This window comes from Acanthaster planci, linkage group LG17, assembly GCF_054643075.1.
Source record: "Acanthaster planci isolate LZ-2023a linkage group LG17, COTS_SCS, whole genome shotgun sequence".
Lineage (NCBI taxonomy): Eukaryota > Metazoa > Echinodermata > Asteroidea > Valvatida > Acanthasteridae > Acanthaster > Acanthaster planci.
This window is the reverse complement of record NC_141793.1, coordinates 12,721,054-12,748,960: the sequence shown is the minus strand read 5'-3', so window position 1 is coordinate 12,748,960 and position 27,907 is coordinate 12,721,054. Positions and strand designations below refer to the sequence as shown.

Here is a 27,907-nt window from a genome sequence, read left to right as displayed (position 1 = left end):
TTCCACACGTTTGCGCAAAATTGCCTGCTTGCAAGCAGGCCAATTCAAAATGGCAGACTGCAAAGTTGTCCACTTTTTTTTCTTTCATTTTCAAATTCAAAAGAACCCTTGACAGCTGGCCTGAATTGCCTCATACTACAAAATTCCACCCTCTGTAACCTTTGCTATTTGAGGATATTTTAGAGCAACAGCAATAAAATTGACAAAGTACAAAAAAAATCTAACCACATCCTCTGGAAGAATAACCCTACACTCACCCAGTGGACCTGAACTTAGCATTTATTGTCTCAGAACTTGCAACCAATGTGTTTGAACTAGTTGGTATTTACTGGAGGTATGGAATGCACAAACATTTCCAAGTATTGATAAAACAACTTCTTTCTTATGCATTTGTGGTACTTTCTTTCATTCCATTTGTTGAACATTTCAGGTTGAAATTCTAGAAACAAATGTGAGCATGTTGTCTAGGAATGTGGACAAAGATATAACGTATCACTTGTTTCCCCCCAAGGGTGGGAATGCTATCTGCTATTTCTGCTTATAAATTTATGGATCAAATGTCCCAGTCAGGAATGGGACAACTCAAAACCACTTCCCTGTGAAGGAAAAGCCTGTTAAAACAAGGATTTTATATCACTGTTGTGGGCTATCACAGCTGCTTATTTTGAAAGGTTGGGAACAAAATGAAACCACAAAGATGTTGTGGAATGTTTTGTTCTTTCCACTGAATGGGGAAGTGAATCCAGGATTTCCAAAATAACACTAACCTCTCTACAACACTCTGCAAGTTTTTTTTCTTAGCACCCTTTCTAAAAACCTTTATGCCTTTGTAGGTATCTTGGTAATAAATTTCTCTGATTTAATCTGTATAATGAAACAAAATCTCAACTTCTCACTAAGAGCAACTTTGAAGTTCAAACTGAAGGTCACATAAGAAAAGTCAGTCGGTTTTTTTTTCCACTTGAAAATTAATTTAAGCTTTTTTTCATAAGAGAAATTTTTCCCCCAAATCATTGGCATTTGGAAAGTTCAGAGAACAAATGTTGACAGATCTCTCTGGCTTGATTTACACTGACATTTCCTGGTTTGAATTCATTCTCCAAAATGCAGGGCTGTTATGTGTATTCAAAGGGCTTTGACAGAAAAAAAAGGCTACAAAGATCTATTCATCGGCAATCTGACCTGTCGGCAAAACTTCAGTCAGTCACAAGACAAGCACGCTCTTTGAGAATTGTTGTATTGTGCAGATGTGACCTCAAAGGTACACAACAGGGCTAAGAGGAAAACTAGGCCATTTAAAATCAGTGCATGCACCCCTCGGTATTTTCTTTGTTACATCAAAATGATAAAGGAGGAAAGGCCTAGGTTTTGCCAAGAGATCTTTCTGGTGAAATATGAAAACTGTCACCTTGCTATGGATGGAAGTAAAGGATTAATCATCTGGACCTGACACTTGGGAGGGGGGAGGATTAATTGAACCTCCAAAACTTGTCCCCTTACCTTGGCCATTTGAGCTAGGATGCCTTGGCTTTGTAGCGCTACTACAGCCTTCTGTGCCGCTGCAGCCGAGTCAAAATCTACAAAACCGTAACCTGGAGAATGAGCAGAGAGAGGGGACAAAACAGACATGGCTATAACTGAAGGATTAACGATCTTCCATAACTTCACGGGAAAAGTATCTCAGTTTAGTATATTAATTTCAGTTAATAACATACAATTACTAAAACCCATATCTGTACATATGCATCAGGTTGGTATTGAATTACTTAATCCAAGCCCAACCATCTGTCTTTCACTCTGCAATTCAAATTTGACAGCCAGCCAATTTGCAATGTAAAAAGCATCAAGTGTATAACAGAAAAAGTCAAAGATATAATCATATGCTCAGGAAATCCCCTCTTGGTCATGTCAGAAATCCCAAAGTGTGACTATAATTGAACAGGATGAAGTTATTTAATAGCACAATGCTCAATTCTCAATTACTTTGACCAAAAATTTAATTCAAAATGACCTCCAATCCCCAAGATGTACTCACCTTTACATTTGTTCGTTTGTTTATCCATTATTGCCTTGGTTGAAATAATTTTTCCATAACTACAAGCAAAATAGAGAGACAGAAACAAATGCCAGTGATTATTGAAGATTTTACCAGACATGGTGTTACTGTAATTTCCCATCAAAACTGACAGACGACTCCTGAATAAAAGTTATTTCTACTTTTCTCAAACTCAAAGCTTTCTTCATGCACCAAAGGACTTTTCCGTGAGCTTTGATGGATCAACTCCTTGCCCAATACTGAAAATCACCAAAACACTCATCAGAATTTCACCCGTTTATTTCTGAATGCATCAACCACTGACATACATATAATTTGCAGTTCCCAAACTGGGTTACCAACACAAAAAACTACAGCCCTTCAAACAAAAAACAAGGGCATATTTACAAACCACGGTTTGATATATACCAATAAAAAAAAGAACACTGCCATTCTTAACCACAGTTTCCTAAAAGAAAATGCAAATATACACACATTCCTGACATAATTTTGAACTTTGAAGATTCAGTACATATAAAAACACTAAAACAAAATCTCAATTTCTTATCAGTGTACATTCCTACGTGTATCTCTGAAGTTACACATCAGACTACATGTATGTCATGGCTACTGAGGTTATCCATGGGAACCGTTAAGTTCTGATTTGAAAGCTCTTTCTCTCAAGCAAAAGATTTGTACCCCAGGGGTACAAAAACAGGGCAATGACCTCACGCAGGCTGGAAATATTCCCATCGAGAAAATATTACTCACGCTGTGTGGGCTCACAGTCCAGGCAAGGGCCAAGGGGGTAGGTTTACACCCCAAGAGGACTTACTATAAACCACAACATGGTACATTGCTGAGGTCTGCATTGGGCAGATTTGTTAGGGAAGCACACTTCAAATCATACAATTCTTTGTGAATTGTTTTTTTGGGGGGAGGAGGGACGAATGTTGCAGCACCTTTATTGCAGCATGAACATGACAAGCATAGTGTCAAGATCACAATTTTTTGTTTTCTTGATATTCATTCATCTAAAAAAAGAGTGGCATTTTTACGGAGTGTGAATTTTGGAAACAGTTTTCGCCAGTGAAAGAAAAATGAAGAATAGTCTTAATTTAATTAACAGTGTCTTTAGATTAAATGGCATAATATACAAATACTGCATACTGCCCCCCCCCCCCCAAATGCATAATTTAACACAGGAGTAGTAGGTCATCTGTAATTCCACAATATCCCAACTTGAGTAATAAAGGCAACCGAGTGAGCAAAGAATGCAGCAGACTCATTCAACGGTCTACTTGGTCCCCAGAAGGTCTACTCGGCCCCCAGAAGGTGCCAGAATTCTCACCGTGTCAGTTTAGTTTATGACTTGACAAACGGGCAGGTAACATCGGTGTGAATTTTTGTTGCCACTGAGCTGAGGGTCATGGATCACAGAACTGAGCTGTACCCCTGCTCTTGCTTGGGGCAGAATGCTAATATCATTTAAATTATGGCCCTCAGAGTCTTTAAATACTCCGCAAAAATGGATTTGCACAACCCAGGTTCTTATTATGAAGGATTTAACTTTGGTTTCTCTGGTCCGCTTCACTCTTCCACTGCTCACACACGGAGCTAGCTCTTCACATTTTAACACAACTTGCCTAGCTCCTCGAAGATGAGAGATACACCTACATGTATCTCTTCAACTTTGGACCTTCAGACCCTAGCTTTAGCACCAAAACTCACTGTCTTGATCTGGTACACCACAAAAGTCAAGAATTTCCTTCAGGAGGAAAATATGTCTGTCTTTGACCGTGTACATTAGAACTCATTTAGTTCCAAGAGTGCATAGGAACCTATCTTACATGAATATTGAAAAGATAAAATTTCAACGTAAAAAAAATACATGATTAGAAAAAACTACCAAAGTAATGCTACAATTCACCAACTTGAAGATTGAAACCATGGTGTCTACCATTACTACCCATAAATTCAAGACAGAATTCAAAATTCTGAAGTTTGTTAAGTATATAAAAATATGGTCAGTCAAGGCAGTTTTCTGCACTTTCCAACAATTCGGCCCCTCCCCTGAAACCCTAACCTCTCTACACCCTGGCTAGACCTCTCTGGAATTTCCCAGGTACCTTCCTTTATACCCCTGGGGGCTCAATCCCAGTCCTCAATCTGATTTTAATCCAACCCCCCTCCAAATTTCAGGGCTGGATTCCATGGGCCCCCTCTATTCTGCCCGGAGGATGAACCCCCTTTACACCAATCTCAGCCACTGATTTTCTATTTTCAGAACAAAGGGGAAGAGGGACCCAGGCCATGACAATTTGAAATGATGTTTCTCCTTGGAGGATCATGGGAGGATCAAGTCATGGAGTGGGTTGTTAGGTCATGAAACACAGCCTCAGCCAGGTGATCTTACCTTGGTTCGTTGGCTCGGGCTGCAATAGGTATTTTCTGAATTGGGCCAGGCCAGGGCTGAAGTGGGGTAAATTTAGTTCTATTGAACAGGGCACATTGTGTTTTTCTTGGGGTTGGATAATGCCTTGTCTAGGGTTCAGGTTTTTGTGAACTTTTCATCAAGCGTACACATGAACTTCATATAAACTACAGGGCAACTCACCTGTAACGTCATACAGCACAGGGCACAAACTACAAAGACAGAATCCAAAATTCAAGCGAGGCCCAAGAAACCATTTTTCTTTCCAGCCAGGCCCTAAACTTTCTTTCCTTTTATAGCTTCAGCTCAGGCTCACTCTTGAAACAGCCAGCAGCATAAACTGTCATGTAAATGTATTCCTCCTTCCAGTCTTCCCAGTGTTTGATGAATGACTTCTCACCTATCTGACCAAATCTCTCATCATCTCCATACACACAACTCATGAGGCTCATCACATAAGATCAAGCCAGGGTTTGCCATAATAATCTTGTATGCGCCTTGCAAACAAACTCCTGGCATGCACTTCTTCTTTTTTTCCCCCTTGTTCCCTTTCCGTACTCTTTGTGATCTCTGCCGCAAGTTTGGGGGTTAAAGGTGTCATGGCTGAAGGCAAAATTCATCTTTATCCATTAGAAAAGTGCAGATGGGACAAGCTTCCTTGGTACGCTGTAAGCAGAGACGTGTGCAGGTTACCAACCAAACTGTCATATCAGAGGCCACAGTAGCCACTGGCTCTCACTGACTCACATTCCTCCCTTAAGCTGTTTTCTAAAAACTAGGACTGACACCCATTTGGGGGAGCTGCAGAATCGCTGGAATAAGGTTATATACATGTACTTGTTTCTTCAATCTCCAGACTTCACCACTGAGGGTGAAGTCAAAAATAAGGACTCCCCGTTTTCCATTTGAACAATTATGCACTTCACATTTTAAAATATCAGTATTTTAAATATCGCTTCCTAGACAGAGTGCAACTTTAAAATTCTTAGGATTCGAACCTGAGAAAACCACCAACAAGTCAATGCATCACACTTGCTAACAGTTAGTAAATGCCTACAATACCTTTACATGAATTTGGGGAATAATTTTGCAAACAAGAGTGCCACTTTAAGATCAGGAAGACCGATCACAACTGGCTGTGAAGCAGGCTGAAGGAATAAATCTGTGTGCAGTCGCCCCAGATTGGTCCTGCTGTTTTCTTTTCAAAGGCTTGGAATGTTGATCCCCGAGTTTTGAAGAAAGAAATGGGGATTATGTTCTGACAAAAGCCCTCAAACTTTTTGGAGGGGTACAGGCTTTGAAGCTTTTCTGTTGGTGCAAGGAACAACAGCACGGCTACTTTGAAAAGATACCAGTTGAAAACATGCAGAGTAGGTAGCCATCTGTACATAAAAATCCGAACAAAAATAAGTGATCTATTTATTTTCACATGATCTCAAATACACAAAACTTACATTTGACCGACTTTCAGAAAACAAGATATGAGATCTTTATACGACCATTTCAACCATCCATCAATTGCCCTCACTGATTTCCACTACAATATAAATGAAAATAAAGTTGGCACCATGTGCTAATTAAATTTAGGGCATATCAGGTAAACAATGTCCATTTTGAAATAATTGTCACTTGGGTTTATTTACATGTGATAAAAAAGCAGTAAAAATAGTGAAAGAACTCGCATCAAACTTCTCAGATTTTGTTATTTGATTCTTAACAATGCTTAACAGCCACCCACTCTGTCAATGTTCCAAGCTGCTCTGCAGCACCCATTCTGCACACTCAGCTAAGAAAAATAACATTCCATTGTGTTTTTTTGTCCCCATAGGCCTACTAAATACTGTTCGTAAATGGACTTAAATCATGAAGCGAAATGGAGCAGCAAATACAGGAAGAGGCATTCAAAGGAAGCCGCCCAAGCACAGGGAGTAACAGCACTTTCTCTCCTGAGCTCCATGCTTCATGAAACAATAACTACACAAACTTTTAGCCACAAATTTTGAGCTACTTCAGGAAGCAACAAATCACTGTACCAAGTACACTCCCTTTAACAAACTGTTCAGAGAAATAACTTTCACATTTGCTTTGGCCAGGACGGGATGGCTTACTGAAGGCAGGTATTCAATGCCTTTTGATTGCATCCAACACATGGATGGGGTGTCCTGATCAGAGCTCCAGGGGGGTTTCATCACAGGACAAAACTGTCAGCAACTTCTTTTCCCCTCTTTAAATTCTTCTTCCAAGGTTGAAACCTTGAAACTTCAAATTCTCTGATCAAAGGACCGTGCTTGGTGATGATGTTTGACTATGATTAAACCGGATGGAAATGTTTGATTGTAGAAATTGCAAAGTGACACCAAACAATGGTTATAAATTCAAAGGATTAACAGTCTGCTATTTATTAACTAATCAAAGGAGGAACTATGAAATCAAACAATGTGACCAGAGTAAGCGAACTGTTTGTGCCATCCTTTCATTATATTTTAGACTAAAACAACGCTATCATGAATCTGTTCACTAGTTTACTAGTCTAGATCCCCCACCGAAAAACATCAACCGCCAAACAAACAATGCCACACCAGGAACTCTCCAAAGGCAAAGTAAACCAAGGCAAAGAAAGCTTCCATTATCAAGACCAGCCCTTAAGCAGTGACAAAGTTGCTCTTGCCATCAGGTGATGTTAACTTCAGATGGAGGACAAAAACATCTACTTTACATTAAGTTTGACACAACAGACAAGCAGAAAAGGTTAGTGTGTGAAACTGAACAGTGTATAAATGCAGAAAACATACGACTCCCTACCCCTAACCCTAACCCTGCATCTGTGGCTGTTTTGCCTCACCACAGGCACAGGTTACTGTACCTGACAAGAAGGTTGAGGGAGCTACAACATCAACCTGTGCTCCATCCATTCATCTACCCTTTTCACCATGGACACAGGACCAGGATCTTTAAAGATCTTAAGCTTTCTGAGTTCTAGCAACCTTCAAGTCAAGTCGATGACCCTTTTCAATGTCCCCCGTTATTAGCTTACTGAAGTGCATCACCAGGCAACCCAGTCTGGCACCTGTTGCTGCAATGAGAAACATAAGCTGTAAGGAAACCCGTCACCCTGCCCCCCCCCCACCTCCACAAAAGCTAGGAAGTAATTAGAGAAGTGAAAGTGAGATGGTAAATTGGGGTCATTCAGAACTTGTTCTTTTGTGTGGTAATTGCTCTTTGATACCCAGGGAGCTCTTTTTCAAGGCAGTGAGGTAGTGGCCTGCAATAATACCGTCAAGAAAACCAGGTAATTACATTGAAAAGACAACTAGTGTGGACTGTTTACAAATCATTCCCCTTTGAAATTAACGTCTGAAATTCTGAGAGGTAAAAGGGAGGGTCTCTGCAAACACAAGTGTTTCATTTTCTAAAATTGATTAAAATAAAGAAAACGATACAAATATTGCCAATGTACAAGACCAAATGATAAACTGGATTATGTGGTTAATAACAATACACTACAGAACACAGTAATCCATGTCGAGAACTGCTGATTCCATCAAACTACCTAATTGGGGGTGGAGAAGACACTCGCCAAGCTGAGGGAGGGACTGTTGACATCAGATGACAATCACCAGCACTGTATTTATTATGATGATCCCTTTTCCCCCAAAAAGCTTCAAGAATCGATCCTGCCACAAAATTTATTGGCAAGGGGGGGGGGGGCACAGGCCTCATCACTCTTTAACAATGCCCTATCTGTTAAACCCAGCACCATATTTATGAAAGCTTAACTCAACCCACAGAATTCCAGTCCTACTTGGTCCTCTACGATCGCTGCACATCGGACCAACACAAGCAAAAATCCTTCAAAATCCCCCTTCTGTAAGCCCTAAAAATAAACACCCAACAGAAAAGCATTCCCAAACTCTTCCTGGTTTCTAAACTCCCTCAATAGAAATGCAAAGGGACCAGAAAGCAGAACCACTTGGTGAACAAACAATCCTCCCTTTTTGTTCCCTCCCCCAAAACTGACCCCAAATCCCCTGTAAATGTTCTTTCTTCTCTCTCTCTGGCTCTTCAGAAGCTCTTGCTGTTATCCTTGACTTGAACAGAGACCTGTGTTGGTTTCCGTTGGAAAAAAAATATATTACACAATAGCCAAGAGGTTAAATATTTGCCTAATACCTCCCACGGAACAATAATGCCAGCCTAAGGATGTGAACCCACTTTTCTAACAAGTGGTGCTAATCCTTCTGAACCTGTGGACGGCCGCTGATTTGCTCAACTTTGCTGTGAAATGCAGGAATCCATGCTGTGTCTTCTGTCTCGCCCAAAATGAAAATAAATGACAAAATGGCCGCCTCTGATTCTGCAGAGCAAATGCTTCCAACTAGAGGCTGCGTTGTTCCACACAGGCAGAATTCTGATCAAGTAATTTGACAGCTTTACTCAAGCACACAGTTCTTCACCTTCATCAGCAAACAGCAGAGTTGCATTACATGTAACAACAAGTTCAAAATGATACCAAGAATGGAATCCAAAATTCTTTATCTGAGTAAACAACAGAACCATGATGGAGCCAGGCAACAAACACCCTAGCTTGAGCTATTTTTAGTCACGTTGACCCACGTAAAAGGGCACAAATATTAGCAAAACTGAAACGCGGAAATATCACTCGCACTTATTCCACACTTTTTTCTTTTGAAATGTATGCAGGAAAAATTCTCGGGTCAAAATTTGTTGAAGGACACTTTGCCCTAGCTTCCAACGAGGAGTAGTTTTGTGTCATGCAGCTCACAGGATTTCCTGTACATTTAATAGCCAGATGGCAGGTTGAATGACTGAAATTGTTTGAAGGGAGATGGAAGGGGGCAGAGAACAATCAAATTAGTTTCAGACTGGGCTGAAATTGCTTACTTGCCAGGAAATAAAAATAGGCGATGCATGCACTTCCCTTCTTCACAGGTCTAGAAAACAGGAATCTCTACAAGATTGAAATTCTGGCATGAACATGTTATTACAAATATGCAACCAGGAATCCAGAAACAAAAACCGAGGAAATTCCCAACTGTACAAGATTTTGCACATTGTTTTTCAATTTGTAATGGAATAATATGAGAAGTGAAAAGTAATGAAATCAGCTGATCCATGGAAACGCTGCAAGACATCAGGAAGTTCTATCGCTTGTTTAATATATCTAGCAGATTTGATGATTTCACTGCTCAGCATACGTGTATTGATGCACTACGCAATAGAGAGCAGAGTACCAGTCACAAGCAGTACATGTGACATGGCACTGTGACTAGTAACTGGCTCTTGCTGAGCAAATATTTTCGGTGCTAAGCAGTTGCATTTGATTCATTTTTCATATGTTCCATGCATTACTGGGCTGGCTTTCAAAATATTGCCCTTGATAAGCAAAGGTTGTTCATTCTACATTTCAAAAGCTCTCACAAAGATTAAGCAACCCACATCTCCCGATGTAGGGTGGTTTTTTTCAGGCCATCAGACCTTCCATAGTGATCTTGACTGAGTCATAAAAGGTAGATTTATATCCGGGAGACTTTGAGCAAGTGGTTTCATTGTTTGTGCATGCTAAGCTAGAGAACGAAGCCATCAGTATAAGATGTCTGAAAGCCCAATTCATCTCATCCAACTGATCAGAACCCTGTGAAAATGTAGACCAAATTATTTGTCTTCTGAAGAGGAATGATTCGCGGTTAGTTGGGCAGGTAGTGAGAGACCCTATACCAATACATGTAGTAAGCTTGACGAGTGGAACAGGTTTTTTTTAAGGGTGAAAAATTTATACTATTCACATTAAGCCAAACCAGGGTTGTGGTAGTGTTTGTTGTTGTTGTTTTTGGTTTTTTTTTTTTCATTTTTTTGTATTAAAAACAAACAAACAAAACAAACTTCCAAAGACGTGAATGATCATGGAATTCTCCCCAAACTATGTAGCAGTAACTGATTCTCTACCAGCTGGGCCACCAGTACCCAAGCCAAATGTTGGGCATCTCCAAACTTACAGTTCTTTGGTTTTATAAATCTGTTCAATAGAACATTGCAAGCAGAAAATCATAGAGTGCCTGCTTAATTATACAAATGATGCTGTTTGAGATGAATTTCTCCCACAAGGGTTTAGCCCCAGCACATACAATGGGCCCTTTTTTCTGATTCACCATGACATTTCCACTTCAGAACCTAAAATACCCCATTCAATTACCCGGGATTCTTTGGAGGGACATTTCTACTATCTTTGCACACCCCTTCACAATTACCGCTGGCTTCATACCTTTGGTCTTCCATTCTAACCTTTTATTCTTCATTTCCGCAAAGCAGCTGTATCCAGTCATCCAACGAATGCTGATCAAATGCGTCAACTAAACCAAGCGCATTTGCTCGTGGACAACAAACATTTCAAAAGATGGACACTAAAGTAGCAATTAAAAGCCTGGCAGATGCACTAACGTCCCAAAAAATGAGAAACCTCTTTTGAACTAGAAGATAATTTCTACTGAGCCATTTTCAATAACATGTTGTAACACCTGCCAGATATGCCAGTTTCCAATTTGAGTCAATCAATTATCAGGCCTAGCCGAGGAACTAGCAAGTGGCAATTAAAATGCAAGTTGCATCCTCTGGAGTTCCTCAGCCCCCCCTCCCAATAAAAATCTCCTTCCATCAAGTAAAATTTGTAACAAGACCATTATGGCAGGAGTGGAATGTCCGTTTACTTTGACTTGGATGAGGAAATCCTTTGTATTAAACCCACTCAAGCTTGGTATGGACAAATGGATGGCCTCTATGCTGGCTGGTGCGTGAAATGTCCCCATTTCAGGCCTGGGGTGTAAGGGTCCCTCCCTGCCCGTTAATTTGGCAGAGCTCCTTTCGTCCCAGTCACCCTGAGAAGTCCATTATTACAAGGCAAGCCTTCAGTCTCTTGAGTCAGTTCTTTCTGACAGAACTGAGGTCAGTGATGAAGGCTGGGTGGGGGTGGGGTTAACAGGTTGTGTGCCAGCACTGTGAATGACACCACAACACAACAGAACAGATGGGTGAAGGCTAGGCATTGTGTCCTGGGCACCATTAGCCAAAATTTCAAGAGGGCAAAAGAAGTTGAACTCTCTCTCTCCTCTTCTCCCTGCCAAAATTACTAAAACTCAAGCAACATAACGAAGCAATAACACTTTCAAGTTGTACAATTTTCCGTAACAGTAGTTCCAACTTTTTCCAGATGTCGGATAGACGTACACGGTATGTCCAGGATCCAACACACAGAGCACACACCTTGTATGCAAACAAGGAAATGATGAAAAGGTCCATCAGGATGCTGATCTTATCCAAATTGAAAATCCTACGAAGACATAATATAGCTTATCCTAACGGTGTCACTCCAATGCACGTATCCAAAGGGACTGGTACACATGTAGGTCCAGCACTCCGGAAACATTTCCAGACGAAAAGATACTCCTGGGATCCTCTTGAATAAATTTCCTTTCATTCTAGGGACTTACTGCTTTTAGACAGAAAAACTACCCCAACTAAAATAACTCAGCCAGTTCGGTGACATGTTAACAAAACAGAATAAATCCTGACTCCCTTGAATACATTTCCTGCATTCTATAAGCACCAGGGAATCATTATGTGCATATAAATGTACACGTCGGGTTTGAACATAGCTTGTTTAAAATTCTAACAGCAAGAGAAGCCAGACCGACTTGATTGAAAGGGACGTCAGTTTCAAGCAGTTGCCCTAATTTTGGCTCACCTCTCCACACAGTGCCATTTTCCATTCCAAGGCAGAACCAAACATTATTTTAAAATTCCACGCAACAGTTTTTGAGTCGGTTGATGGAAAGAATATGGCGAGTGAAAAACAGAAGATGGGGGGGGATGTGGTGTGTTTATGTCTGGAAGATGAACAAAGTCTGACAGGCCTTTATGATAAAACCCTGTCTAGGATCCACTTAAAGTCTGGAACATTCTGAGGCTTCCCCCCCCCCCAGGCAGCATGTGTGTGTGTTTTTACTAGAGTGTCGCTTTTATTGGTTGAAGCGAGACGACTTTATCGGTTGGAGCGAGCAATCGATAGTTGCTCTTCTGAAACGAGAGGGGGAAGGCATACTGATCACGGCTGCAGAGGTACGGGTGAAAATGGGTGCTGTAAAAAATCCCATTATTTCAGCTCAAAGAATATCGGACAGTCTCCTATGCATATGAATGATGATTACTCATATGCAAGGCAGTCGACTGTTGGGACGCTGTGTATGGCTTGGTATTTACACAAAAATGGAGGACATATTCTGAACACTTCCACAGAAGGTGTGCCACAAGCTACCAGTTACCAATACTGACCGGAAAAGAAGCAAAATGCGAGCAGTGAAATTAACAAAAACCAGGCCAATTTCACATGCAGTAACAGGCACTTCTACCTTGATCAGAGATTTTCATTCTGCCAGCTTATATCCTCTGCACCCAGCCTCCTGCTATACAAAATGAATTGATGTAATGTCTGCATCTGGCCAGTATGTCACGCTACCCTTCCCCTCCTTCCCCCACGGTAGAATCATCTGCCAGCCCTTCCTGATCCTGGTCTCCAATGCCCCACCTCTGAAATCGGCAGGGCACTGGGGAGAGGAAGTGACTGCATCTTTGGGGAAAAAAAACAAGACACCTCGTACAAATGACCCTTAGATGTAAAGAGAAAAGGACAAATAATGGCCGTGTGGTTCATCAGGTGCTGCTGTGGCGCATTGGGACGGTACCCTGTGAGAGTGACAGCACACCATCAATTGAATGAAGAGTCGCCAGACTGTCCCTTGGGGACTTGCACCGTCTAGTCCCTCTTGGGCTACGGGTAATAAAGAGCCTCTCAGTGTAGCTTACGCTGATCTCGGCTCGCCCTGTACATTATGCAACCTGGAGAAAACGGACCAATGGTGTTGAAGGCTTCCAAAATCCATAATCCAAATGAGGCCCCCCCCAAAAAATACAAAACTCTGAATGCATGATTGAATTTTAATCTGAATATATTTCTTGGAAAGAATGTACAACATTATTCCAGACTCTTAATATTCAGTGTTTTGTTTTAAAATCTCCCTCGTCAATATATATCAGCAAGCTCGGAGACAAATTCAACAAAGGAAGCAGCTAAGACACATTTCCTCAATTATTCTTGTCAACTCTACAAGATCATTTCAAAGGGACAGAAAAAAAACAATCCAGTTTCATTCAGAACACACACCATTCTCACACTTCTATCAGAGAGACTGCACGTCTGCACTGGATACCAACCAAAAAAAAATGGTTTGGCAGTGGACCCCTCGGTTGAAAAATTTCAGAGACATCAACAATGATCCAGCTCATGCTAGCACGCTATGCTACAACCTTGACGACATTGCATTATAATAGTATTCTCATAAATGTCTCACACTGACACTCCCCGGATACCGACAGCGTGCAATACGTGTACATATACTTGTCTGGCCTGCAAGCAAAGCGTCGCCCGCTGTGCGCATATTCAACAAGCTCCTATCCCTACACTTCACCCAGCCTCGTCGTGGGTATGCCCCAAGCATTTGGCAAAGCCCAGTTAACTCCTCAACAGAATTTTTCTTAACGAGGGATCGCAACACCCCTCGAGCATCGCATCTTAACCTCTCGCGTCTCAATCCTTCCCTTCGTGAGGAGGGGGGGGGTTTACTTGCAGTCAGCCAGACGAGACTCAGATACATTATTGATGGGGGGGTGCTCGGGACACTGCATGAGGCAATATTATTAGAGGACGCTCAACATCGGGTTTTTGTTTCATTCCGATAGCGTGCAGGGTTTCAACAGGATTTTGGTCAGAATGGATGTTAATTAACAGGGAAGACTGCAGAGTACACGTTAGGGACGGGGGAGGCCAAGTGACTTAGCTCTTTGCTGAGCTTGATGTCATCAACCCCCTCCCCATAAAAACAGACGGACAATTTGGTTGCATTTAAGTTTTTAAAACAGCAATGGAAATCCAACAGCGATCCTTTCTTTCTTCCGTTGTTTGCTGCTTCTCAATTCAAAGATATAATTCTCTCTGTTTGTACCCACACCACCTTAAGTGCAAACACCGTGCAATAGATCCCCATGACCAAAACTGCAACACCAAATGCTTTAAAACACAGTAATTATGCCTGGGCTCCACAGACTTGAATCTAACCAGCCATCGTGGTGAACTTGGGATTAATAAGCCACGATGAAAGGTTATGTTGACAAAGCATTGGTTTCATGGCACCAGACCCTTCATAATAGACCTCCATTTCCTTACAATGATCAGTCATGCATAATTATCACAACAGTGGCAATTTCAAAAGCTATGACAATCATTATACATCAGCATTGTGTCCGTCCACTGAGGTCACCAGACTAAGTTGCCATCACTAGAATCAACTTCGAAATGACCCAGAAATGAATAGTATTTTATCATTTTATGTCATTGAATAAACAGGCGAATGCCAAATACCGACACGGTTCACTGTGCATGTTTGCACCTGCGGACCAATCCTTCTCGTGCAATGGTGCTCCTCAGGACATAATAGTAAAAAGCCTAGCAGCGCCCTCTGCAGTTCCTGCGCAGACCCAATGTGCAGAGTAGCACCACTCAAGATGACAAAATTGCCTCTTTGAGATGCGCCTCTTTAGCATAACAGACTGAAGACACGTTTTAACGCTGAAGATGAGCGTGTGGCCGCAGGAAGTGGCTGGGACACGCATCGCTGATGATATATCCGCAATGTAACGGCTTGTGATTGCCGAGTTGGATGGCAGCACATCTTAAAGGCAAGAGAATCCCATCTGTGCATATGCGTTCAGGTGATTGCCGAGTTGGATGGCAGAACATCTAAAAGGCAAGAGAATCCCATCTGTGCATATGCGTTCAGGTGATGCAGCCATCCATAGCAAAAGTAATTAAAGCCATTGTCAGGCAGGCCAGTTAGTGCATTCTCTCAGGTTGTAATTGCTTCTGGTTGGTTGTTATTCCCAATAGCGCTGACTGGAATTTATGACGCAAAAGTATTTCAATCATTATCACATTTATCATGTTCTCTCCAACTTCTTTTCGGGATGCTTTCTGCTGCCCTGAATTTATGATGTCAAGTAAAGGACAGTCAGTCATCTTACAAGTACCGCATCACAGAAAACACTCGGCATCCATTTGGTATCTGTACTTTTTTTCTTTCAGCAATAATATAAATTCATCAATCTTTCATATGGAGTATATTCATTGATTTTATTTGATTCAAGATATATAAACTTGTCCCACTGCCTCTGTAACAAACTATTTTCCTCTCAAATGTAATACAATTAACCCTTTTATGATTTGTCATCAGCATGCTCTTTTTTAAATACAGGAAAAAATCTTTCTTCGACCAACAAACACACAAGATTTTATACATGTAAAGGGCTCTATATTATCATAATCACAATATTTTAAAGCCCAAAATGTTTGAAGAACTTTCTGGAGCCTATGAATTTTTGAAGGACTCGGTTTACTCTCTGGGCCCTCAATAAGCATTCCCCTCGAGACGAAAGAGGGGACTTGGCCAACATTTGGCCGACTAATCGCTGGACGAGCATAGTTGAAACCTTTGGTTAACATTTGACGCTGTGACCTTTGATATGTGACAAGAGGAAGAGGGAAATTGACTGGACTTGATGGGAGAGCATTAAACTCCAATCAAAGGGGCGATCCAGAGCAGGGAAACGATGCAGACAAGACACCCATCCTCTACATCAGACTACAGTGGCTGATTGCATGTGTGATACGGATCTTGTACCCTGGAGATGTGTAAATGTTGCAAAGGCTGCCATAGTTCTGGAAGCCCAGTTCAAACATAACCGAAACATCTTGATGCTGGCAGGCTTCTCAATCTAGTTAATGCATATATGTAGGTTCATGTTTTAATCAGGGAATTTAGAAGAAGAGACAAGCCCTGTCCAGACTTGTATAACAGTTCTGTCCACATTTCCAGAAACCCACTCATAAACAGGGGAATCCAGACATAAACAACTTGATCTCTGCACGACTTTTCTGTCTGAAGTGGAATCTGTTTTGGGATGGGATTTGATCCCCTCAATGAGCCATTAGCTTGACACAGTCTTGGTTTTCTTTACTGCATCGTCTTCTCGCTCTGACCTAATGAAGCGCAACAGCACTTTTTGGCATCTTTCCCTGCAACTGATAGATACTCACAATCCCATGCCCAAGATAATGAGATGAGTTGCAGCTCGGTCTCCTGGGTTTATTAGATTGGAGTCGGCTGGAATTTTGATGAGCGCCAAATGCTGGAATTTGCCAGGAAACTGATGGCCGTTACACATCAATGCACATAAGCCACCAGTCGCTCCTCTTCAAGAATGAAATTCTTCAATGCAGGCTTTCCAAGTCTGCCAGAGATGTAGGTCTCCATAAGCGAGCCCTTTTACAGGAAGCATTCACACCTTCAGGTTGAGCTGAAAGTTGACAAGGCTTCCAACGCTGTCCAAACACTTTCTGCTGGCAATGTCTGCCTCCGGTTTTCAAGGATTTGTAGAACAAGATTCTGAGTATTTGATTTTGAACCTTGCCGGGGTATTGATGTCCATAAGCAAGATATATTACTAGAGATTACCAATTAGACAAGGCAGTACTGTTGATCATGGCATGTAAACGTACTGGTACCAGTCTAAAAGTGCCCTGCCTCCCATCAAATGAAGTAGGGTGTGAAATGAGTGCAAACAGCCTCATCTCTTTTAATTCAGGAGAGAGATACGTCATCTACATCTCCCAGGAACTGGAAGCCACGCACCTGTGTCTCAGTGAAATAGATTCCCTGTCATCATGCCAATCAAAACAGCACCACAGCATTACAGCATCAAGCCAAGTCATTACGCCATATCGAGGTATCATCCTAATGGGACCTCTGCATTATGATTCGTAACTGAATAAAACAGTCCATCCTTTTTCCCCCACGAAAATCCACAACATGGCATATCCTAAATATCAATACCCCTTCTGTGCACTGGGTAACAAAAATTAATGCTTAAATACCTTTCATTTTGCTTAGCAAAATTCAGATGAGAACCAATCACACAGTGTTGTATTCGAATCCATCACAGGTCCAGTCACAAGTCCCTTCACAAGTCCAGTCACAAGTCCCTTCACAAGTCCAGTCACAAGTCCCTTCACAAGTCCAGTCACAAGTCCCTTCACAAGTCCAGTCACAAGTCCCTTCACAAGTCCAGTCACAAGTCCCTTCACAAGTCCAGTCTTTGGCATGAGGGCGAACAATGACAAAAGAATGCTTCATTTGCTTGTAAATTGGCATCAGACTGAATGAGTTGTGGTGGACTTGTGATGGACTTGTGGACTTGTGGTGGACTCGTGGTGGACCTGCAAGGACTTGTAATAGACTCCAATATAACACTGCAGTCAGAAGCAATTCATTATCACATGGTGCTTTGGGCTGGATACCAACTGCAGAGTGATTAGCATGTCTCTAAGCTTAAACAGGGAAACAACAACCAAAAGAACCTCCAAACAACTTCTTCAAAAGAGTTTTCGTTGTGAGCATTAAAGCAAACCCTTAAACGAACCCCCCCACACACACACACACACACAAGTTTTCATCAAGATAGCATTTGCCAGTACCAGACTACTTTGCTCACAATCCCATCAAGGTTTTGATGCCCATTACCAACTACTGACTATTTGCATCAGGTTCCCTTGCGTAAATGTTGTCTGGAAGATCATTTTCTGGCTTCATGCTTGGTGTAAGACCGTAGGCTTAGGGTCAAAGGCGGCAGAGACACACTTGCCACGTCTCGTATCAGGTGCATTCTTCTTGAGACATTTGGGCATTACTAATTCATGGGATTGCTATCTCCGAAGACCATTTTTTTTCCTTTTTGTTTTCTTGAAGTTGGTTCTTTAGGGTAGCAGGTGGCTTCATAGATGACTACTGGAGATATTTACACATTTGGCAGCTTGGCTGTTGTAGGATTGGGAAGAGAGGATCAACTGTGGTGGGGGGGGTAATTCCTGGCAGTAAGATGATTCAGATAACCAACGATGGACCCCAGACAGGGCTTAGAATTAGATTTAGTATTTAAGATTGTTGCAGGAAAAACAGTTGGAGTTCAGTGATGAAAATCAAGATACTGCATGAAATTATTAGTAAGTTCCCTGATAACTGTTTGAGTGCTGAAATGTGTAAGATTGTTCAATTTGACTCATCCTTGTCTGTAGTTACAGCAAAAGAAAGAATGAGGTGCCTAACATAATCATTGACTTGATCATAGGTTTGACAACAAATGACTCGTGATGGATATTGTCCAAAGTCTACAAATTTACTTTTTGTAATATAAATTTATGCAAATCTTTACACATCTTCACATTTTCTCCTGAAGTATTGCCTTACCTGCTTGTCATTTTGTTAGCCTACTTGCTTGGAAATATCTTTTGCTTCTAAACCTCCAGAATTTACTCTGATCAGCCACTGCAGGAACATCTCTGTAGAGATTTGTTTTTCAAACTCAGTAACTCAAAGTCACATGATAAGAATCTTCTGTTGAGTGTTGAGCAACTCCTGTAAACATTCCCTAAAGGCTGGTTTGTGAACTCGATTAGCAATCAGCGGTCAGGTGGCATGTATGAACCACCTGAGGTTCTGATCGGAGTAGATGATTGGGAGATTGGGGCATTTGAAAATCAGGGAGATCAGGTGGCTCCAGCTGTGCTTATCACAGTTTAAATGGTTTAACAGGTCCCAATTAAGCAATATGATCGAAAAGGTTATACATGGTCATTTTGAGAGGTTCCCTAAAGTTATTTGAGGTAGAAGTTCTGGTTGGAAAATTCTTAAAAGTGAAAGTTAATGTGCAAGGTCATTCAAAAATAACTCAGACAGTCTCTTTAGTCAACAACGTGCAACTTGACTGTGTATTTTCATTTGATAATGCCCACTGAGAAGTCATAATATCCACTCTGTAAATCACGCACTGGCACCTGGATACGAGACAGTTTAATTGATTCTGATTGGTTAGGAGTCTGTGTGCACGTGGCTCGCCATGCATGTACCAAGGTCCATATAAGGAGATTATTTGGACAACCATAAAATAAAATGGATGGGGGTGTTCGGAAAAATGAAAGTAAAATTCTAGAACAAGATTGTTCAAAATCTGTCTCTCTAACTAAAAAAAGTATTTGTGAATGGGAATCAATAAGCACTTGGCCAGTCTTACGTTTAAGACGGGCTCAGGAGACTGAATGCTGATAATGTCCTCACCTACGGCTTGGGCATTAGTCACACCCATTCTCCTTAGCCGGTCTTAAACCCATGTTTAAGACCGGCCAAGCACATTTTTATTCCCTCTTTTTAACCTAGGAATGGCTTTTCAAATTTCAAAAGTAACATGCACAATAACTTGCTTTCTTAAAACTTGATGATTTAATTTGAAGCCGAAAATCAAACAAGTAAGAAAGATTAAAAACGACTATTTCTCTGAAAGTTAGATTTGAACTGTTTCCACCATTTGAACTGAAATGTATTAAACTGAAAGTGAAACCAATGCTTGCATTATGCAACATGTACGTGTGAGAAATGTGACGAGACAGAAACAAATTTTCCACATGTCTTAAACAGGAGAATGAACGGTTTTGTCAAGGTCAAAGTGAATGTATCTCCGGTCTTTCAAGTGCTTTTGGGGAACTTTTTATTTATTTAGCAAGGGAAGGTCCCTGCATGTGGGTGAATTGTTTTGGATCCATTATGGATAGAGATGGGTCATAAAACTTCTCAGCTTAAAAAAGGTGTGTGTGTGGTCTGTTTACAGCCAAGAGAACCTACTTACAACAAACCTCTCAAAGAATGCCCAACGATAGTCTGATAAATCAACTTCAAAGCCACTAACCGATGCAGAAAATCCCACTAATGGAATCACCTCTATAGAAGAAACCCCTAAAAAGCTGAAGTAATCTCCTTCAATTTCACCAAATCAACCAAAGGAAATATTATCCCTGGCCCAAACCAGCTTCACACACCCTAAATTGGTCAATTAGAGTACGCTGTGGTGCCCTTCTACAATGAAATAGGAAGTATTGCTTACCATATTTTTCCATCACACAGAAGGACGAATTGTACTTTTTCAGGTAAGTGCAGTGATCTTTGCCTGAACTTTTTTTTATTCAAATTTTTCAACTGGGTGGACCAACACCATGAAGTACTGGAACTAAATGTAAAACTATCCACCCTTTTTGTGACCTGTGCTGGGTTAAATTTCTTCTTTCTGGATTGGGAAGTGGTACAGAAAGTGGCAAAGGCTCTTTCCGATCTTGTTCCCTGAGTCCACAATGCAATTATTGTATCTAATACGGATGGATCCCTTCCAACAGTCAGACAATTTCTCTGAAAAGCACACATTATAAAATCTTTGCCGGTAACCGTCATGATACGCATGATGACGGGGGCGTGTCTGTGATGCCCGTTGGATTGGGGGCTGTTTAGATCTCACAATGTATTTTCCACCAAACGTAAAATTTTGCCAAACCAAGGGATCAAAAAAAGTGAAGGACACAGGGAAACTATATTGTCCACAGCAAGATAATAAATTATGCACCTTGAAAAATATCTAGGCTCATTCATCCTTTGGGGATACTTTAAAATAGGACTAAAAATGCATTGACACAACCCCAAACATTGACCCTTAGGAAAAGGAGAATACATTTCAGCAAGAAGAACAAATTCAAGATGTGGCAAACTTACTGCTGACAGAGGGAGACCAGGTTCTCGTCTGTTGTGTGGGTGGGAAGGCCTCGTATGTACAGGTTAGTCTTGCTGAGTTTGTCGTTGCCGTAACTACTCTGCGAGGACTGGGAGTGAGGGGAATGTTGCTGACTGGAAGAGCCTGAACTGCCCGCTGAGCCGGTGTTACTGGCTGGACTAGGCGGGGGCATGGTTCTGACCGGTGGGTATGTCTGCTCAAAGAAAAACCAAAACAGGAAACAAGAAGTTAGCACCGACATCTTCATGGAATTCATGATGCAAATACCCCAAACAAATTACTTCATCCGGAGTTATAGTTGATATTCCCTTATGTATAAACACAATTTCACATTTCATAATTGATGACACAGAATCTTGGATTACCATGACAACAAGACAAATAAAAGTATCACATTCGGTGCAAGTTCCACAAGACATTTGACGAAACACAGCCACAGACTGGACTTCATTCAATCTAGGATTTGTTTCTGTTCACCTGATGATACAGCTTTCTTACTCAAGTCAAGTAAAGCACCATCTTTGTTACTTTACTTGCAAAGATCTGCAACCGTACATACCGTGCAATAAATAAAGTCCATGTTTAGTCCGGTTTACCAAATGCCTGAAAATCAACCCCAATGACTACCAACACTTCCAGGGAATCATACAGCTTGTCCTGCCAGTTTTTTGGGGGGGAAAGTGAAAGTATTTATCAAGGACACAATGGACAGCTTGGACCAGTGACTATGCATTTCAAAAATCCAGCTAATCACAAGGTGCCTACTTAAGTTCCAGCATCAGCCAAAGCACTGAGTGACTAAACAACCCTCAGATCTGCAACACATTATACATAACAATTCAACCAAATGGAGCATTGACCTATAAAATGGTATGGTCCCCATAAGCCAGCAAGGGGATCTATTCTATCCCTGAGGAGTAAAGCAATTAATTATGCATAATTGTTGTTCTCCTGATGGTTATGCTGGTATAGGTCAAGACACTCTACCTTACTTCCTTTCATTACAAGACAGACATCATGAGCAATTAGAGCAGCCCAGGAGAATGTATAATGACCCCCACCTCTAATTATCATTGAAATTGACAGTGGAAGGAGAAATCCTTCTGCTGAAGAGACAAATGGATAGAGCATTCAGCAAAACCTTTACGAGTAATTTTAAACTTTACGATTAGGCATATCTGGGATTCTCCACTATTGTAACGGGTATCTGTGGGGCCTAGTCGTAAATTTCCAACCCCCCCCAAAAAAAAACAACTGAGCATTTCAAGGGCAGTTTATAGTGATTTGACCTGAATGGGGCATTGTTTAGACAAAACTGAAAATGAACCAAAGCTTTGAGTAGTACCATCAGAGGTGAAATGGAAAGGGGCCGACTGTCAAAGACTGAGACACAAAACAAAAATTTAGGAGGGACTAATTGAGAAGAAGCAGGTTTTCTATCAAGACCAGAAATCAACCAGAGTAAAGGGGAAGTCAAAGTCCATGTTGATTGGTCATACATGTAGGCCTATACGATCTTCATGACGATAAAGCCATGACTACTTCCAAGTACTGAGATTCTTGTCCATTTTTGACCCAGTAAAGACTCTTCCCTTCGCCTCAAACTATTAGGACTGCATCCAAGTGCACAACTGGGAGGTACAAAAGAAATATTGGACCCCAAAATTTGGAGATAAATTTATGGGCGAGGGGACCCCCAGGGGATTTTATTTATTTTCTCTGGAATCATACTCATGTTTTATGACAGACCCCTCACTTCATTTACTTCTCTGTTTACATTCCTCACCTGAGAACTTCATAAGCCATTGATAATAAGAAAGGCAGGACAAAATACTCTGGAGCCCTACCAAGGTCAACATTTTTTAGAAAGAAAAAAAAAAGTCCATTATGGGAGGGGAGATTTGTACAGCCAAAGTTTAGCCCATCTGGATCAATATTTTAACAACACCATCTGGAGATAAAACACTTGTAAAGTAAGCCCTGGGATGAGGCAATGATTAGCTGTGGGGATAGCAACCAGCATTTAAGCAGACACATTAGCAACAATTTATGAGGGTAGCAAATACTTGATGGCATAGATGGCCACAAAGAAGTAACACTTTGAATATTTATATATTATCTTTCAGCAATTTGCAAGAGAAATTCTGCACTGGATCCGGATCCAGCATCCTTTCGGGCATTAGTTGTTCACTTTCTCACCAATTCACCAGCTGAAATCTGACCAGGACTATCCGCCCTGAGCTGAAGTGTACCCCCAATTGGTGAAAGAAAGACAGGTGGTTACAAGCGGGCTCTTGCACGCATTCTGCGTGTACGCAAAGACCATACATGCCAGAAAAATTAGTTATGCGCACTCAGCGTGTTCCAGGTCAAACGGGAATATACGTGTGCGCCTCATGACGCGCCTCTGCGGTGAGTACCAAAAAACATGCCCTCTTTTGTTCCGCTCGGAGTGGATTTGCAAATTGTTCTGAAATTGAATAATGAGGCGCCTAAGAAAAGAACACGTCTCTTAGGCTTGCCATACGTCTCAAGTGTCTCTAGTTCCATTCTTCCTCAAGCACCAACTGAATGGACTTTTACTGATCCCTACCATTCTCCATGGACGGCTTTCTGCACCAATGCTTCTTCCAACTTTATGAAACCAAAATCTCCCTTTCCTCTCATTCAAATCCCAGCCCTGAAACAAAACAGTTACCCAGGTCTCCTCAATGAATAAACTTCCTTTTGGAGTCTTCAAGACCAAAGTTCAAACCACAATGCATTAGTTAAGTGTCCTGATGATCACATGACAAGATCACCAGTACAAGACCAGGATAATACTATGTCCATAGGCTATGCCTATTATAGTGAAAGAAGCTTTCACCGCGAGCTTTCAAAACCCGTCAATATTATTTTTAAGTCCATCTGCTGCACTTATATGTAGGCATACAATTAGCCCGATCTTGCGAGTGTCACTTTACAATTTTAGCTGAATTTATGAGCCCGAATAATAATAACAATAGTCAAACCTGACACTTCAAAGAGTCTGTTATCATCTACATGAAGGGTTGGCTTGTGACAATGTACATTTCTCACCTACTCAAATCAGAAACAAGACATACATGTGCAAAGAGATTTCAGTAGTCCTTGTTTCCCTCCATAACAAGTTGCTACAATTTTTGATGTGTCATTCAAAGTGGCAAACACCTTGACTTCCAAGTCATGAATTAGGATAGAACGTGCTATGTTTAATTTCACGGTTCATGTCCACTCACTGAGGAAGATAACTTATACCGTGGTTGCGAAGGATAATTCGGTTTTTCTCTCTCTCTCCTTGGGGCATGCCTTAATTTCATACTTCAGTAAGGCAACTCTGGCGAAGGCGCTACATCATCCTGCGAGGGCGACACATAACTCGGGCAAGGATTTGGCATTAAAAGAGAAAGATTACGGTTCATTTCCCAATAACAAAGAGCTGACACCAAAACCTACTTTGAACTTTAAGTACAGACAACGGAGGGAAAGTTTGAGAAGAAAAGTTACTCAAGAAACTCGAGAGGAATCAAGAAGGGGTTCCATGAGAAGCTGTCCTCAAATGGAACTCACTCAGTCATACAGTCAGTCCTGGTGAAAAACGTCCACGTGAACAGCTCTCTCACACGAACTGCCCAGTAAATGAATACCTCATAGCAAGAGATACAGTGCCTTCTGATGGTCAACTTCTCCATGGATACGAAGACCCACAGCCTCCTCCCAGCTTGGCAAGACCATCTCATTAATTATACCACAGCTCTAGGATTACACCAACCTCCCACTGGGGGAGAAAACACCCAAGCCATCTGGGTTAAGATGTCTAGAATATTGACGATTTTTTAATCACCGGGCTCGCATAATCAACTGGCAGATGGGCTGTGGTTATTGACAAATTACCCCCACAGATATCGATGATCTTCAGCATGATAGATACTGTACAGTCAGACTGGTACAAAAATAGATCATTTGATGGGTTTAGGTCTGGATGTATGGTGATACTCTTTCAAATTCCATATAGGGTTTACAGCCATCTGGAGTAGACATGGAAATAATGTGCGCATAATGATACAGTGAACTGATAGCAACTGTGTCAACAGCACTAGAAAATAGAATTCTTTCAAGTTAAACAGTGACGGTTGAACAGTAACCCGAGAGCACGGGAAAAATGCATATTTGAATGAATTTGAATGGGCGGTTTAGTTGTTTAGATGGCTTTAGTTTCAAGAAGAAATAATTATTGGCTAGTTGATGTTATGTCTGATGACATATGCTGAGCAGTTTGTACATGTAGGTTAGAATTATGCATACTGTACATTGCCAGAATATTACTTGTGCACATTGCTTCAAAAAATCTTCATGCTTATTAAGATACACAGAGAAGACTAACAGAGCTCCCAAAGTAATCCAATAAATGAATTCTACAATTCCAAACAAATAAAGCTCAAAAGATAGATCAGTTTTCAGAGCTACATGTAGATTCAATGTGTCAACTCTACGAATCTGATGCAATGGAAAGAACACAACGTCAATTTTTTTCATAAAGTTAGATGTCAAAAACAGACCACTTCAGGCAGCAACATAACAATGGGAAAACTGTAGAGGAAGTCGGCAGATATTAATAACAAATGCGTTTGGCCATGACACATAGGATGTACTAGTATTTTGATTTTTGGTATGCACAATGACAAAATATCTGCTGAGTTCAAGAACAAAGTACAGATTTGCAGTGCATGTAATTTGCATCAATTCCTCATGCAAAAGACACCTTCTTCCTATTTCAAATCATGTCAATTTTGTTTCAGTTCCGGAGATGTTACCGGTTAATTGGGGTACATTTGAATTAAAGTAAGGAAAGTGGGCCACCGAGGGAAAAATTCCCTTCAAAAGTTGAAAATTGTGTGGCTCTCAGAACGCTCTTTTACTACTTCCTCTCTTTTCCTCCCCTCAATACGACCAAGTCCACATAATCTCAACACTCACGAGGGGTCTGTTACCAAGCATGTCCAGTGACCAAATTTAATCAAACATAAAAAGCAAAGAACTATCACAAAAACCAGGACATTTGATAGAGAAGAACAAAATAAAATAAAGAATCATACATGATAGACAAAGACGGTCTGTCCGTGGGGATTGCTGTTATATCCCGGTAACACGTAGGTAGGCTGTCCGCTGGTCTTCATGGTAAACAAATTTCTTAGCGTATCCGCAAAGCGTTGACTTGGACCAAGTGTTGAAACAGCTGATCAACACCTCAGTTTCCACTGATCGTATAACTCCACAGGCTCCTGTGCTGGATGTATGTATGACTCTCTAGTCACTCTAAGAGGCACACCTGCCTTTAACTGCTGACAGGGAGAGATGAATGGTGTCCAGGTTGTGCAGTTCCACGCAATACCACTGACCAGCAGTTTGCTCAACGCGCAGGGCTAGTCAATTCTGCCCGCTTCGGTGTGTGCAAAGCTGAAGTACATTCAGTTTAAAGAGCAACACATTATAACCACTTGTCCCCCAGATCACAGAAATCCACAATCTCTTATTCGTCCAGTCACTACCGGTGAATTCATTCAACTCCGATGCCTCTTGTGTTGTCCTGGTGTAACTTCAAAAAAAGACCACACCACTTGCAGGATGTGTCACACAATACACTGAATGGCAACGAGGCCTGGTTCTGCGGTACTGGTCCAAGGAAGAAAGTTTCAGCCTGTCCTCCAGTAAGCTGTGAACATAAAGGCCAAAGTGGGATGGGCCAGCACTGCAATGGTGCCACAGCAGGGCCAATGGGTCTTGTTGGTAAACGCCCCTGAGCTATGTGCGCAAGAAGGGTGCAAGTGGGTGCCACTTGAATGGACAGGTCTGTGTGTGTGTGTGTGTGCCCAGCTCACACAATAAACACAAGATGCTCTGGTATGCCAGCTATGCCACGCACTGAATGCAGCCTTGCATGGAGCTGTGGGTTTGACACTAATGACAACTTAAGTCACTGTGCGGTGTGGTTCTGCAGTACAGCTGTGCAGTACATGTACACTGGATATTGTCCCCACACACAGGAGTGGGTGACAGAGACTCACCATATACACAGGCATTGACTAATTGCCTCAGTGGTTGGCTAACATTGGCTGCATAATGCAGGGATGTGGCTACAGCGATATAATCATGACATGCGCTCTGAATGCCTGTGTTGATATCATCGTAATCAAATTCAATTTTGATGAACAACTGGCCTAGCCGAGGGAACAATTCCGCTAGGCTTAAACCGGGGAGAAATTGGGAGTGTAACATGGAAGGGGTTGAAAGAAACAAATGAAGGATAGGGAAAAAAAGCATTATTCTCCAACGTCAGAAAAGGAACAAGATCTAACAACAATAACTTCTAATTTCTATGGAACCTTTTCCCAACAAAGTGACTGATTTAGGAACTTGCACTAAACATGAGTACAGTATCATTTTGAATAGAGACCTACATTTTTCAGTTTCTGGTCCATCAGAAACAAGATCTCTTACTTAGCTGGAATCTTGATGTAACTGGCACAGGCCAGGTATGTCATATTCAGAAGGGATTCAGAACACATGGTGCAATCATTCATGCTGTGGGTAAGTATGTGAAGCATTTGGTCGGATAATAGAACATTAATCAATAT

The 27,907-nt window shown here is 41.4% G+C and overlaps 1 protein-coding gene across 13 annotated transcripts in view; it reads right to left on the bottom strand.

The window, feature by feature from the left end:
* LOC110973566 (RNA-binding motif, single-stranded-interacting protein 1-like) overlaps window positions 1-27,907 on the bottom strand; it is a 134,735-nt gene that overhangs the window by 18,896 nt on the left and 87,932 nt on the right. For 11 of the 13 annotated variants that reach the window (XM_087148043.1, XM_022224467.2, XM_022224468.2 and 8 more), the window contains 3 exons: window positions 21,236-21,447; window positions 2,036-2,094; window positions 1,501-1,592 (listed from right to left, as the gene is read on the bottom strand). In XM_087148043.1, the coding sequence (XP_087004169.1) occupies window positions 1,501-1,592; window positions 2,036-2,094; window positions 21,236-21,447 (363 nt within the window). Of the gene's footprint in view, window positions 1-1,500; window positions 1,593-2,035; window positions 2,095-21,235; window positions 21,448-26,368; window positions 27,275-27,907 lie in introns of those variants that run through there. The other 2 variants (XM_087148046.1, XM_087148052.1) reach the window with 2 other exon arrangements.